The 15753-nt window shown below is 44.1% G+C and overlaps 2 protein-coding genes across 3 annotated transcripts in view; both read right to left on the bottom strand.

The window, feature by feature from the left end:
• The window catches only part of CKMT2 (creatine kinase, mitochondrial 2), a 36951-nt gene extending 30425 nt beyond the window's left edge, over positions 1-6526 (bottom strand). The window contains exon 1 of the mRNA XM_042942496.1: positions 6497-6526. The gene's annotated coding sequence lies outside the window, so the exon portion shown is untranslated. The remainder of the gene's footprint in view (positions 1-6496) is intronic.
• Positions 6527-9800: 3274 nt separating this feature from the next.
• The window catches only part of RASGRF2 (Ras protein specific guanine nucleotide releasing factor 2), a 245682-nt gene continuing 239729 nt past the window's right edge, over positions 9801-15753 (bottom strand). For both annotated transcript variants that reach the window (XM_042942438.1, XM_042942446.1), the window contains exon 27: positions 9801-14242. In XM_042942438.1, coding sequence (XP_042798372.1) covers positions 14150-14242 — 93 coding nt within the window. In that variant the 3' untranslated portion in view covers positions 9801-14149. The remainder of the gene's footprint in view (positions 14243-15753) is intronic.

Raw genomic sequence — 15753 nt, 5'->3', positions numbered from 1 at the left:
AGGCTGGAGAGCAGGACCTTTTCTACAGGATGATTACACTTAGCTACTCCAAATCAGAAATTTTGTTTCTGTGGAGACCACTAAATAAAGATCCATGCTATGCAGATGGCCCACAGACACATGAAAAGATGCTCTATCACTAATCATAAGGGAAATGCAAATCAAAACCACAATGAGATAGCACCTTATATGTATTAGAGTGGCTATAATCAAAAAGACAAGAAATAACAAGCACTGGTAAATATGTAGAGAAAAAGGAACCCTTGGTGCACTGTTGGTGGGAATGCAAATTGGCACAGCCACTGTGGAAAATAGTATGGGAGTTCCTCAAAAGACTGATAATAGAAATACCACAGAACCCAGTAATTTTACTACTGGGTATTTACCCAAAGAAAACAAGTAATAATTCAAAGAGATATGTGTAGTTCCATGTTTATTGCAACATTATTTACAATAGCTAAGATATGGAAACAACCCAACTGCCCAGGAATAGATGAATGGATAAAGAAGAGAGGTGTGTATACATACACACACACACACACACACACACACACACACACACACACGCGCGCGTGCGTGTGTGAATATTACTCAGTCATAAAAAAGCAGGAGATCTTGCCATCTGCAACAACATGGGTGGACCTAATAATGTGAAGCAAAATAAGTAAGGGAGAAAAAGAAAAATACCACACGATTTCACTTATATGTGGAACTGAAGAAATAAAACAACTGAACCAAGAAAAAAGAGACAAAAACAAATAGACTCTTAAATACAGAGAACAAACTGTTAGTTGCCAGAAGGGAGATGGGTGGGGGATGGATGAAATACATGATGGGGATTAAGAGGTACAAAATTTCAGTTATGAAATAAGTTACAGAGATGAAAAGTACGGCATAGGGAATATAGTCAATAATACTAATAACATTGTTTAGTGACAGGTGGCGACTACGCTTATTGTGATGACCACAGAGCAATGTACTGAATTGTTGAATCATCTTGTACACCGGAAACTGATATAACACTGTATGTTAATTATACTTCAGTAAAAAAGATAAAATAAAATCAAGATGTAACTATTTGTGAGGATGTGGAAAAAAGGGAACCTTTGTGCACTGTTGGTGGGAATGTAAACGGATTGGTATAGCCCCTATGGAAAACAGTATGTAGATAACTCAAAAATTAAATAGAACTACGATATGATCAGCATTCCCACTGCTGGTTATATGTTCAAAGGAAATGCAGTCAGTATCTCAAAGAGCCATCTGCATCTTTGGTCCATTAGAGCATTTTTCACAACAGTCACAGTATGGAAACAACCCAGGGTCTGCCAAAGGATGAATGGATACAGAAGATGTGGTCCGTATATGTATTTATATTTATATTTATATTTATATTTATATTTATATTTATATTTATATTTATACTTAAGTCAAACAAGGAATACTGTATGATATCACTTATATGGGACCTAAAAAATGAACTCCTAGAAACAGAGTACAGTGGTGGTTACTAGGGATGGGGAATGGAGGACGTGGACAGATGTTGGTCCAAGGTACACATTTCCAGTTACAAAACTAAAAACCTGAGTATCTAATGTATACTATAATGAGTATAATTATTAACACTGTATTATATCCTCAAAAGTTGCTCAGAGGGTAGATCTTAAATGTTCTCACCATAAGACAGAAATGGTAATTATGGGATGCTATCAAGGTGTTAGCTAGTGCTATGCTGGCAATCACTGGACAATAGAAACATGTACCCAACTGTGTACTTTAAAATTATACACTGTCATATGTCAATTTCACTGCAATAAAGCTGCAGGGAAGCAGTAAATACAGGCCCATGCAAAGGACAAGGAGAGGCTTTCTTTAGGTCTTAAAAGGCTCCTGCAAGAGGGTTAGGGAGGCAGGAGTTGACACAGGGTGTGGCTCTGCAGGGCCCTCCCCTCATCTGCTGTGAACAGAATCACCTGGACTGCTCAGTGAGCCCCTACAACCATTTTGGAAAGTGAACCGAGAAACATCTATGAACATGCGCATACCCACTGGCCCGGCATCACACTTTGGGAATCCATCCTGCAGCAATACAGTTGCCAGTACTTAAGAAGAGAGTCCCAGGATGAGGGAGGACTGTTTGTAGTGGCAAACAAATAAACAAAACCTGGAGGTCACCTGCCCATCAGAAGAGTTATAGTAAGTGTGGCACATTCAGACAGTGGAATATTCCTCAGCTATTCAAGAATTAGTTAAAACCACCTCCACTTAACCTGGATAAACATTTATGCCATATTTTTAGGTCCAAAGGAAAAACTACTTGCTTAATAATGACTAGGAATGGTTCCAGTTTTATAACAATATAAATATATATGCATTTGCATACATTTAAGTGAACATAAGTATTGAAGGTTATTCACACTAGTTATTCAAACTGCTAAAAGGGTTACTTCAGAGCAAAAGACTGGGGGGAAGCAGACTACTAATTTTTCTTCATAGAACTCTGTATTGTGTCACTTGTAAAAACAGCATATCTAACTTCGTGATTGAAAAAGGTAAAAAGCTAAAAAGTAAATCAACTCTGAAGTGTGTTAAAAATCCAAATTTCTAGGCTCTATCTTTTGAATGAGTTTCTGCAAGAATGGAGCCATCACATGTGTCTGTCAAAGAGCTTCACAGGTGATTCCCAAACCTCACTGGGTCTGGGAACCTGAGTGTGAGCAACTCCATCTATATAACAGGCTCAACGAAACCTCTCCCCATATGTTGTAAGGATTAAGTGACAGGCTGCAGCAAGCACTGAATATATTTGAGTCCCTTCTTCCTAAGGACCCTAAGGTTATGGGACACTTACCACTCTCTCCTCAAAGCCACCCCTGATTATCTCGACCGGCACTGGTCTGCCCCTTCTCTGAATGTTGGTTAATTTTAGCTTACATTTTTAGCATTTAAAATGTTTCATTCAATCGTTTTATTTGTAATCTGAGAGCAAGACTACATTCTAGAAGGAGCCTGGTGCGTACTTTCAGATCCACTGATCATGCTCTGAAAACCAACATCTGAGTTCAGTAAATGGATGTAACTAGTGGGGCTGTTAAGTTCTCTGACACCTGTTATCAGGGGATCTTACCCCTAGCTGACAACCCCTCACCTACCTACTACAACCTTCAGGCTTCACCCACTTCTAACCCTCTGCTCTACCTTTCCACCTGGGATGTCCTTGCCGCCATCCCTGCGTGCCCAGTCAAACCTGTCTTTTTTTTTTTTTTTTTTTAAACATTTATTGAGCTCCTACCATAAGACACCACCATGCAAGGAGTCTTACAAATTGTCTTTAGTCGTGCTCGCTTCGGCAGCACATATACAAATTGTCTTTAGTCTTTGCAACAATCCTGCCAAGTAAGCATTATTTTGGAAATGGGGAAACAGGCTCAAGAGAGATTAGGTGACCTGCTCCAGGTCTCACAGCATGTTGACTGAGCTGGGATTTGAACCCAGGTGTGTCTTTCCTTTTATCATGACAGCTCCTGGGCACAGGAACATTACCTCAAAGCGTGTGACTCCCCAGAGTCCCAGAATATTATAAGCCATTCTCCTTCTTTGTCCTCACACTCCTGAAGTGGCCCAGATGTCAGTGTTCTCCACTCACACACCAGGTGCCCAATGTGCGTGCCAGCCACGTAGGGGACACTGAGCCAGCCTCCCTTTTTCTTTGTTTAAATTTTTAAATTTTTTATTTTTGAGAGAGAGAGAGAAAGAGAGACAGACAGTGGGGCAGGGGCAGAGATACAGAGAGACAGAGAATCCAAAGCAGTCTCTAGGCTCTGAGCTGTCAGCACAGAGCCTGACACGGGGCTCAAACTCACGAACTGTGAGATCATGACCTGAGCCAAAGTCAAACGCTTAACCGACTGAGCCACCCAGGCGCCCCCCGCCTGCCTTTTTCTTAAGGAGGTAGAGCTAGTCTCCTTCCTTCCTCTCTCCTCCCTTATGCAGAAGTAGGGATTGCAGAAGAGAGGAGGGAGGTCGTCTATGGCCCTCACTCCATAGAAGCTGTCAGCCTGTTTCCCTAACTTGGAACACCTCTATGACTCTAGATTTGAAAACCATTGTTTACACCATCGTGGCTAAAATCTGGCAGAATTCCAGGGCTCCAAGCCAGGGAGGTTTCTCTCTGGGGTGCAAGATCACGGCAAAAGGCCTTAATATCATGTTTGTTGCTACTTGCCCCTTCCATTAAAAAATAAGAACCACGCCATAGTAAGTCCTTTGGGCAGAGTGCCTAAGAGCTGTATAGCTCTCCATCCTAGGCTAGACTCAGAGTCTGGGGTCTGGTCTAAGAGTTTTGTCCAGTTCTGTCACATCCTGGAATGTGGAGGCCTTAGATTCTGTCACTGCCTCAAGCCTGAGATTCCTGGATAGAGATGCCACGGGTGCCTTTCTGCTGACTCAGAGTTGTTTCTAATCCAGCTGTACATGGTGTCCATGTGTTTGAACTCCTTGGGGCTGGAGGGCAGTGGAAGGCCAAGGGGAGGACCACGTGTCAGCTCTCGTTCCACAGAGCCACCCCAAAACAGAGCACATCCTTGGGGTTGGACCAGCTCCACAGACCACTCTCAACAAGTTCCCATGATGCCGGTCTACTAGGCCAGCAGAAAATGGCTGTCCCCTCCCAATTCTCCCAGAGAGCACAGGGGTCAAGCTACTTCCCCACCACTGGATATACAGTCACTCTAATGGGCACCCTTGGTCATTTCTGTTCTATTCAGCAAGTAGCAAGTCATAAGCAGGAGATATTTACAGTCTTTCCCTGTAAACCAGAGGCCTTTCGTAGGCTTCCTGATAATGAAGACATAGGACTATTACCAGACTCGCCTCTCATAGTTAAATTGTTTTCAAGAAAAGATTAAGTTAGGAACCATCTAGTCCTTTAAAATGCTATAAAGGAGTGGCCTCCTTCCCTGGCCAGGGATAGGATCCTCTGTGGCTTCCAGGCAAAGGTGGGTATGACCTCTAACTGTCACCTTCAGGCCTGGCTCCCTGCAGTGAGACCCAAGAAGACAAATGGCTCCTCCAAGCTGTAGCAGACGTGGAGACCCAGGGGCTCTCAGCCGAGGCAAAGTCTGTCTCAGAACCAACCCTCCTCCTGCCTCTGAATGCCCAGGACTCCCCATTCCGCACCCCACCTCCTAACCCATGATTTTCTGAACCTCCCAGGTCAAGAAAACTGACCTGGCCTCTGGTACAATCTCTACGGATAGGATTTGATCATGCAACTGGCAGAGTCCACGGGTGTAGATGGCACTTGTGCCCTTTGCTGAAATGGAGCCTTAACCCAGAGAAGGCTTAACTCTAAAGGCTGAAGTTTTGGGGAAAAGCACCTACAAATGGAGAGGAGGAAGTGGGCTGGGCACACGGCTATCGACACCCATATACTCTCTAAGAGCCTGCCTGGCCAGGAAGCCCCCTTGCGAAGTTCTGAGGGTGGGTCTGTTCTCCTTGAGCAGAGAGGAAACAGACCAATGACAGGGGTTCGGAAACAGAGAAAGTGTGGGAGTTGCAGACAGGGAAAGTGGCACTTCTGGAAACAGGGCAGCAGCTGAACGGGCAAAGCCTAGTCACGAGGGCACTAAACCCACCTCACGGGATTCCAGCTGACCCTCTGTGGGGTCACAGAGCCAGGTCAACGCTCGAAGGAAGGTCTAAAGGGCAGCACTGAGGAGATCTGAAGAATCTGGGTTTGTCCCGGCACATCACTCTCCAAACCCACCAGAGCATTTGAAGGCAGAGATGTCGTCCACTCAAGGGACAAGAGCAGGGTTGACACTAACCCCCTGCGAGCCAACCGAGCAAATAAGATGAAACACGTTTAGGCCAATTGCGCAGCATTTTTACTTCCACTGGGGGCAAAACAATTACTTGGCTCGTTATTAATGGATTAGCGATTTCAAAAATGAATCTCTAGTAATAGTGTTAACCAGTTTAAATTGGGTCCAGCTGTTGGGTTAATTAGCAATTAGCTCCTTTCGAGGGCCTCAAAACGTTCATTTTCCACCTACTTATCCCAAGTCACCGATTTGCACTTTGATGCCACTGAGGTTGAAAACCAATCCCAGCAAACATTGGATTCGTTGAAGAGTAAGGTCCCAAATTCAGAGACATGTAGATTTCCCATCAAGAAAAATTCCTGATTTGCCGACAAAAACGAGGAGACAAACAAGGTGCGGAGGCCAGCACCTCACTGCGGGGCTGTTCAGAGAACGGCCACCTGCGCCTGTGTGCGGGAAAGGGAGGAGGCTGCGGCTAGGGCCCACAGTCTTAAGGCTTCTTCAGACAGGCACCACCAATTCCTCACCGGGGAGCAGTGCCCACGAGAACGAACTGTTATCGCCGGGTCCCGCCCGCAGCCCTCGGCCCACTGCACACATGGCCCCTCACACTGGCTGTAGCAATGCCCCCGCTTTGCAGGAATGAAGCCTGGCTTCGTGGGCTCACTGACCTTGGAGCCGGAGTCTCCCGCGTCCCGCTGCCCGCAAACAGCTGAGAAATGTACCGGAAGCTGGCGGGCCTTGGCCTTGAAAAGGCTCCCAGGCTGGGCGGGGCTGGGGCGCGCCTCCGCCAATCCCGTCTCTCCCGTCGGAGGTCAGGACGCGCTGGATCCCACAGCGGTGCCCTTGAACGCTGGCCCGGGACTCTCCCACTGGGCTGTCTCTAGCACCTGCCCTTTCTCTCAAGCGTTGCCCTCCCCCAAGTCCGGTGCTGGCCTCTCCCAGGGCTCTTCCAGGTTCCTGGGCCTGCAACCTGGCTGACTGGCCGCCCAGCCATGCAGCACCGGGCTTTGGCGTGGAAGCGCGCGGGCAGGGAGACTGCCTCACCTGTTCGGGGATTTGTTTCCTCTTTCCCTCACCAGCGCCATCTCGGGGGGGCCCCGGCTAGCTGTGGAGAATGACTCCCTACGCCCTCCCCCCGCCCACCAGCTGAGGCCTGGGAGGACGACGTCTAAAGTTCCCTCTCGAGCTGCTAGTCAGGCTCTGGGCGATTAACAGGGACCAGACGATCTTCCAACTTGTTGTCTAGGGCCTGGGTTCGGGGACAACAATCACGTTTCTCTTTTAGATCAGGCAATCTGAGGTAGACTGCTAGACAATTTCACTTTCAATCGTTACCAGTTTAATATATCGCCCAGAAGGCCCTGCAGGCCACATCCCTGCTTAAAAATAGCCCTCCTTGGGACTTGCGCCCCAAACCGGAAAGGTTGACTGTAAATAGCTGTGACCCACGAGGACTTTGGCAGCAGCCCTGACCTTTCAGAGGGAGCTGCCTAAGTCTCTGGCGACTGTCACGTACCCAGCTTCTACGCCAGGGGCACACCACCACCAGCTGGTTCCTTTCCCTTTTTAATCAGGATCCAACCCGGAGCAGGGGGTGGAGCCCAGAAATAACCTCCTACCTGGAGTGGTTCCCTTTCAGAGTTTCCGCTTCTTTTAATTCTAAACCAGGCAAAAAATAAGTATTTTACCTTTTCATGGGGTTACTGAGGAGGGCACATGAGGGGAGGGTACATGAGGGGAACTTCGGGGGTCTGGAAAGTTTCTTGATTTGGGGGGTGATTGTGTGGGTGCACACATGTGTAAAAATTCCTCAAGCTGTTCACATAAGATTCAAGCACTTTACTGTGTATTGCTCATACCTCAGTTAAAATATATGCTATCATCATGACCAGGCTTACACTGAATTGAAAGTTTTTAAAAATGTTTATTGATTTATTTTCAGAGAAAGCAACAATGCTAAGCAGGCTCTGCAACAGTCAGTGAGTGCCCCATGTAGGGCTTGAACTCACGAACCATGAGATCATGACCAGAGCCAAAATTAAGAGTCAGATGCTTAACTGACTGAGCCACCCAGGTGCCCCGGAATAAAAATTTTACAAAGTAATACTTAGGCTTTCTACAATCTACTCAAATATTTTCTAGGCTCTTCTATGTTATTTCATTAAAACAACTGCAGATTGGGACCGTCAAAAGTGATTGCACGATCTAAAGAGTCAGAGTTTCTGGTTTGCATGTTCTGACATAATGGACCATGGCCTCTCTTGCCCCTGGGAGCCCCCCCCCCCCGCCTCCCCCCAGCAGAACAGGCAGTGAGCTCTGTGAGTTGAGGTGAGGGGTAAGGTGTGGGGGTGGGGCAGGGGGAGCCCAGGCTTATTTCTTCCTAAAATAGTTCTTTTGTGGGCACACAGTTTCCAGTCAGTTCAGACACCAACTGAAATAAATCCAGTGGCCCTGAAATAGCTAGATCCCAGATCCAAAAAATGATGAGGCTTATGGAAATATAGAGTTTAAAGAAGACAGTTACAATGAGAAACCACTCTTCTTTTTTCCCCAATTCCTTACTAATGGATGTTTAGTGCCCCCCCCCACACACACACACACACTTCCCAGCACCACCACCCCTTACCTCAACACTTCATCTTTTACAGGGTAATTCTACATGAGTTAGTAAGGTCTGAAGAGAACAAGTGGGCACATTGCTAAGAAAAGGGGGTGCCACTTTTGTTTTGGGGACATGGTCATCTTCAAGTTTATGACAGGGCGAGGGGGGGCACCATCTACACAGACTCAACAGAAATCCCACAGTTCCAAAAATCCTTCAAACATGATCCCTCTCATATGCCATTTCTCCCTTTCTCATCTCCGCCAACGCCCTTCAAAGTTCGGGGGCTCTACCCATACCTACTAGCCAGTATGGCCACTTGGCGGACTCTTGCCATATGGACAGGAACTGAAGTGAGGCTTGCAACTTGCTTTAGAGGAAATCTGTCCTGGGATCATTCTCTTTTCCATTCCTGAAGCCCAAGGCTGGGATGTGGTGGCAGGTGAAGGTAATGCTGTGTGGGATGGCCGAATAATAAAATGAGAAGAACCTGTGCTCATGAGTCCGCACCAGCTGGATTGCTCATTTCAGAATTGGAAAAGGAAGCCAGTGAAATAGGAGAAACCTAAATTCTTCCTTACCTCAGTTCTCACTTGTGTGCAACAGCTGCACCATGCTTTCTTCAGCTCCAAATATTAGCACAACTTTACCTACTTGGCAAAAGATAAGAGTATTTTTATTTTTTTAATATTTATATATTTCAGACGCGGAGGGGGCAGAGAGAGAGGGAGAGAGAGATCCCAAGCACTGATCTGTGCTGTCAGTGCACAGACTGATGTGGGGCTCGATCTCATGAAGCATGAGATCATGACCTGAGCCAAAATCAAGAGTCAGATGCTTAACTGACTAAGCCACCCAGGTGCCCCAAGTTAGAGTAGTTTTGAATATACTGTTCCATGTAGCCATTACAGTAATTCTAAGGGCAGATAAGCATCTTGTTTTATAGGTGAGGAACTTAGCCTCAGATGGAACTAGTGATGGCTGGGCTAGGTCCACCTGAACACCCAGTCTGTTCATGAACGTTGAGTTGCCATTAAATGAACAGAGCTGTTTGGCAAGTAATGAGTTCTTTGTGTCTGGGGGTGGACAAAGGTGGTCAAACATGAGCTGTGGGTATCACAGGAAAGCTTCAAGCACTGGAAAGACAATGGGGCCCGATGGCCCTTGATATTTTTTCTGAGGTTCCCTTTAATTCTCCGATATTTTAGTGCCTACAACATGGGCTTCTTCCAAACTTTATTTTCTCCTGAACTTTAGAAGTAAAAGAATATCTGAAGAAGCACATTGCTACAAAGAAGACTAGGTAGAAAAATGCAAAAAGAATCAAATGAAGAGACTCATGAGATTTTTGAGAATCAAGAAAGGCGAAATTTAATTTGCATATAGGTGTAACCCACACCCCACCTGGCAAGTGTTAGGACACATCACAAACCCCTCTGTTAGAATCACAAATGGCAGCAGATTTGCAAAGTTACTGGACACAAACAATACACTTCTCAAAGTAACACATGGGTCTGTCCATCACGCTTGCACACACAAATAAGAAATACATTTAAATAATTCTTTGCCAAAGAGAGATGAGGATGGTAATCATGTTGCCTCACATTTGGACAGCACTTTACAGATTACAGTCGAACCCATTTTGTCCTGATGACAGCCCTGTGAGGTAGGCAGCACAGGATTCACTCTTAGCTCATTTTGCAGATGAGGAAACTGAGGCTCAAGAAGGCTTCGGCGCTGGCCTAAGGTCGCCCAGCTTGCAGATGTAGATCTGGGCCTAGGACTCAGGGCTAGGGCACCTCGTCCAGCTCTTTTACTACTGACTTTCTAGGGATAGACAAAATGGGCTGTGCAAAAGACACTGGTTCAATATCAAGTAGAACTATTCTTTTTCTTGAGCAGATGAGGTCAAGTACAATCAACCTAATGTTAATGTCATGCTGTGTGGTAGCCAAGATGAATACTTTTCTGAATCATCCATGTGTTTATACGTACAACAAAATGGTTTTCTACTTTAGCTTTGCCCTGCCTTAATTTTAAGTTACTCACAGCCATGGAAAAATGACACTATGATTAGATTTCATTGACCCAAGTCTTATCAGGATTCATGTAGTGGCATCTGTAATCAGTCATTATCTAAACTTACAGTCTGGTATCTTATTGAAATGAAAATGAATCTTGTTCATTTATTCCTTCTGGCTGTGGGCATTAGCCTGGCTCTGTTCTGGCTCTATTCTTTAGTCATAAATAATGTATTATTTATCCCACATAATATATATCCCATATATAATATACCCCACTTCAAAAGTAGTAAAAATGGGAAACTTCACAGGTTAGATTAAAAAAATATTTAAAGCAAAGAGAATCATTTTTTCAGGGGGGATAAAATCAAACTTTGAAAAGAAATCTAAATAAAATCCTCTATTTTAAAATAAACATTGATTTGGCAGGGGGGTGGAATAACCCCTCTATTGTATTACTCTTTTCAGTTAAGAATTTAAAAGTGGCCCAGTCATTACCAACCCAAAGTTTTGTGAGAGAAGAGGAACTGGTCCCTCATCATATACTCCAAATTGGAATGTGATGGATTTTTCTCTTCCAAGTTATTCAGTATCTATGAGTTTCATTTGTTTTTAAGCAGTACTTTAACATGTATGAAATCTAACAAAGTAATGGGGGCTTTGTGTGAGAGCCACTCAAAACTATTGCAACAGTAGTTTAAAATTCTCCCTTTAAATTCCTTCAGAGAAACACTAAGGACAAGTGACAATGTTCTACTTCATGCCTAAGTCTGTCACATAATATACTGGCTTAAGTAAGAGATTTGTCCCTGCAGCAAAAGTGGATGTCTTAGTTAATAACCGAAGGCATCCCCTAAAAGCCCCAAGATAATTTCATAGACAGTACAAAATGTGGGTATTCATCTGAAAGCATGAAATTGGCTTTTACTTCTGATTTTCTAGGTTAATTTGGTAACAATTCAAGGGTTTGCTATTTGGTTGTGAGAGGCTGACCTGCCTTCTACTCTTAGAAATGGGTCTCATATAATGGAATATAGGCAGACACAGCTGGGAGTGCACACTCTAACAATAAATACAAAGCTTGCAAGGCAGAAGAGGATGAGTGCTTTAACAATCGGAAGAAGCACTGCAAACTGCTCTTGGGGATTTTAAACGTGACCAAAGTGAGGTTTTTAAAATGCACGTTCTTTTCCCAGATGGTCCAGAAATGGTACAGGTCATGAAAAGGAGCTCCTTGGAGGTGGAGTCCTCACTTTCGCAGCTCCAGCAAAGGCTTCAGACTCCAGAAAGCAGGAAGGACGCATAACTCAGTAAAACGCTAAGGGTCACCATAGCAGTTGACAGTGCCCGTGGATGACCACTAGGGGGCGCTTCCAACATTCTGCAGGAAATAGGCGAGAAAGCTTTGTCATTCGTTGAGGAAACCACAGCTCTCCAAAAGGGGAGGAGCCTTTGGAAATTCCTCTAGCTCCCATTTTTTTTAGTAAGATTGGCTGCAGTGCCTCAGGAACATCTGGGTCAGGGAAATAAGGGTCCAAACTTCCCCGGGGAAGTGCACACAGAGTGACCTCTTCCCCTCTGGAAGACTCTGGGGACCTCAAAGCAGACCGCATGGACGTTTCCACATGTTGTTTTGCCTGAAACTACTATGCGTGTGGTCCTGTCACGGATTTTTCCTGGTTTAGTCCACCTTCCAAGACTGGTTTTGAGCCAAGAAAGTTAACCTTTATTTTCCTTTTCTTCTGCAAGACTTTGAGGTGCTTGGTGCAACTGACATGTATTAGTTCGAATGCTCAGTTTTTGAACACTGAGAAATAAATTGCAAGATATGCATTGTTAGGATCCAAACAACCCATGCTTATCATGCATCAAGGTGCATCAACCTCTTATTTGAAACTAAAGAGAACAGACAAGCAGCTTTTCAAAAAAAGAAAAATAAAGCATCCATAAATAACCCTCCTTGGGTTTAGTGCTACACTGTTGGCTAATATGAGCTATTGAAAATATTTTTGGAATGGTCTTCAAATATTATAAATATTTTCTTTTGCTTACTTGGTATTTCACTATAGAGCTATGTACAGAGATGGCGCTTACCATGCAGGAAAAATATACATTCTCCACCTCTATGGTACATTATGAAGGCTAGAATTTCCACTGGGTCTTATGAGCCAGCAAGTTGAATTTATTAGTCAGCCATCAGTTATAACAACATAATTAAAGTGCAAAGAAGGAAGGAAAGCAGCTAGATAGATCAGTTTTTTCATGGTCAGCATTAACATACTTCATGCCTCTAAGAGAAAATGTCAGGTGCAATAGGCTCAGGTAACAATAACTCTGTATCTTTTTCTCTTTTCTTCTTTTAAAGCAGAGATCTCCCTGAGAAGAGAAGAGGGAGGTAAACATGAGATAGCCCTATTTCTTCAACAACCAACAATCCTGGGAAGAGTAAGGTCACTTCCCCAGCACACGACAGAAGAACTAAGTCCTGCCCTTAGTTTTCTGATATAAGAGCTGTTGAGTGGTTGGTCCCATTTCCCATACACTTCCAGTACTTTCAGTCATAAATATCCCTAAAGTTAAAAACAAAGATGACCGGGGAAGAACTTCTACCAACAGCACACAGAAGTGTGGGTTTTAAAAAGAAGATCCCATTAAACAACGTTTTAAAAACACAGCCAGTATTCATAGTGAGCCAAAAAATGGTTTGTATAAATCAGAAAAAGTCCCCACATTACTGCGGGGAGGGTGGTGGGGAACAAGCACAGCAAGGTGATAATTTTCAAGGATATCTGATCGCTCAGCCTAAAACCCCCACAGCGCTTGGTGGCCCTCTGTCCTATCCCACAGCGTTCTTGGGGAGGTGTGCAGGCACCTTTTTGCAAACTCCACACCTGCCTCTCTGAGGGCACTGGCTTCTTGGGCACCACAGCCCCGGGAGGAAGCCCTGCCCCACCTGAAGTCAGCTGCCAGGCAGGAACCACGGGCAAAGCCTATTGAGTTGTTTTTTGTTGTTTTTTTTTTTTAAGTTGCATTCACTTGACTTTCATCACGTCTTTCCTATCCTGTTGCCTAAAAACCAAAAAAGCAGTTTCAGAACATGCCATCCCTCCAATGTAAATATTTAGAATGCACTGAAAACCATGCACATGCTTGTACACTGAAATTGCTCGTGTGGTGGTCCATCCCTGAAGAGGAAGCCTCAGCTTTTCTGGAAGCTTATAACAAAGAAAACATAACAGAAGCAGTTAAACCCTAGGAGAAAGTTGGTAGTTGTACCCAAGCCAGTAAAGTGCCAGACAAGCAGCTCAGGCCTTTTTCCACAGATCTTTGTCCCCGAGTTCTAACAGAACACGGGCAAACTTTGAAATCTACCTTCTTACCTGCTTCATTACAATGGCTACCAGCATCTCCTATATTACATTCCCTTATGAAAAATGTACCATCAGCTTTGCTAAGGATCAGTCTTTTCACCTTCCCACCCAAGTCTGAAGCATCTGTCTTTGACCCCAAACAGCTGGGCTTCCCTGGCTGGAGACAGAATTCCAGTTGGGTTCCATCTTCTTCAGTGGACAAAGGAGACTGGCTTTGTCTCTATCCCTGGTCCACACTGCACGGTGGGAGGCATGGCATGCATGGCTCAGTTCTGTCCATCCCACTTTCCATGAGAATTCTACGGAGTCAGGGGCAAGGCCAGATCTTCAAGCAGGGAGCCGAGGTTCAATTTTTAGTGACAGTTCATACAGCGTATCTTCATCTATGATGAGGGCTTTGTCAAGCAGGTACTGAGTCACCTGGAGGAACAGGGAAATCCGAGCTTTTGGTTCTTACAGAACTCCACTACTCACATTTTCTGAATGGAATCTGACACAATTAAACATTTTCTCTTAGACACTTAAAAAATGTTATGTAACTTCTTAAGAATCATGAATATTTTCTCATTGTAAAAAAAAACCCAAAAACAATCACACATTTCCAGTCCTCTCCCAGCTAACCGCAGGCACCACTGCTATCATGTGGTTTGTATCCTCCAGAGGGTCCTATCTTTCTAGATATTCAATGTACTTAATAGAAATCTTTTTTCTCTTATTAGTGGTATCCTACTGTACATCTTCTTCTGGTTTCATCTCTTCACTGTAAGTCCTGGAGAGCCCTGATTACACAGAATGTCAGTACACAGAATGTTAACTGCTATACAGTATTAACCTGTGATCAGAGGTTATTGAACGATCTCTTATTGATGGGTGTTTAGCTGCTGTCAGTATCCCACTATTACCCAATGTGACAGTGAAATATAGTGAAATCCTCCTTAGCACGTTTCCTGTGCTCACTCAGGAATATTCCTTTGGGACAGACAAAATGAAATGAAATGAAATGACACTAAGATAAAAATGTTGGGGCCTGGAGTATTTCCGTGGAAATATTTCTTTAATTTTACTGATATGACTTACATAAGTAAAATTAATAGTCTGATTGGTTCTAGCATATATATCACAATACAGGACACTCCCGCTACCCCACGAAGTTCCCTCTTTCAGCTTCCCAGTCAATCTGCTCCCAGAAGCAGCCACCGCTAGGACTTCTGTTACCAGGTATTAGTTTTGTTGACTCTAGAATTTGAGGTAAGTGTGTGCTTGGTGTCCAGCTCCTTTCACTCAGCATAGTGTTTTGAGGTCCATCCATGCTGTGGCGTGTATCATTAGTCTGTCCTGTCACTGCTGAGCAGTGCTGCATGGTGTAGATACACCACGTTCGTTTAGCAGTTCATCTGTTTGTGGACACCTAGGCTATTTCCAATTTTTGGCTATTATTAAGAAACGCTACGAACATCTTATACAAGACTTTCAATGAGCATGTTTTCATTTGGATAAACGCCTAGGAGAGGAATTCCTGGGTCCTAACGTAGATGCATATTTAATGTTTTAAGAAATATCCACACAACACAGTTTTCCAAAGTAGATGAACCATGTTCTTCTCACCGGCAATGTAGGAGAAGTCTGGTTGCTCAGTTCGTCAATTTTTAATTTTAAAATATGATGTAAACTAACCTCTCAAATTGCTGTACTTATAGTATATGAGAGTACCTGGTATCACACACTGTAACTAATGTTTGATATTACCAATATTCTAAAATTTGTGAAAATGATGCCTCAGTATAATTTGCATTTCTCTTCCTTCTCACCAGTGAAGCCGAACATTTTTCAAATATTTACTGGCCATTTTTGTTCTTATTCTGTGAGTTACCTCACCTGTTCATAGCTTTGCCTATCTTTCTACTGAGTTGTTTATACTTTTCTTAAAGACG

The sequence above is a fragment of the Panthera leo genome, chromosome A1, assembly GCF_018350215.1.
Source record: "Panthera leo isolate Ple1 chromosome A1, P.leo_Ple1_pat1.1, whole genome shotgun sequence".
NCBI classification, from domain to species: domain Eukaryota; kingdom Metazoa; phylum Chordata; class Mammalia; order Carnivora; family Felidae; genus Panthera; species Panthera leo.
Note: the sequence above shows the minus strand (reverse complement) of the source record. Positions and strands in the feature narration are given on the sequence as shown.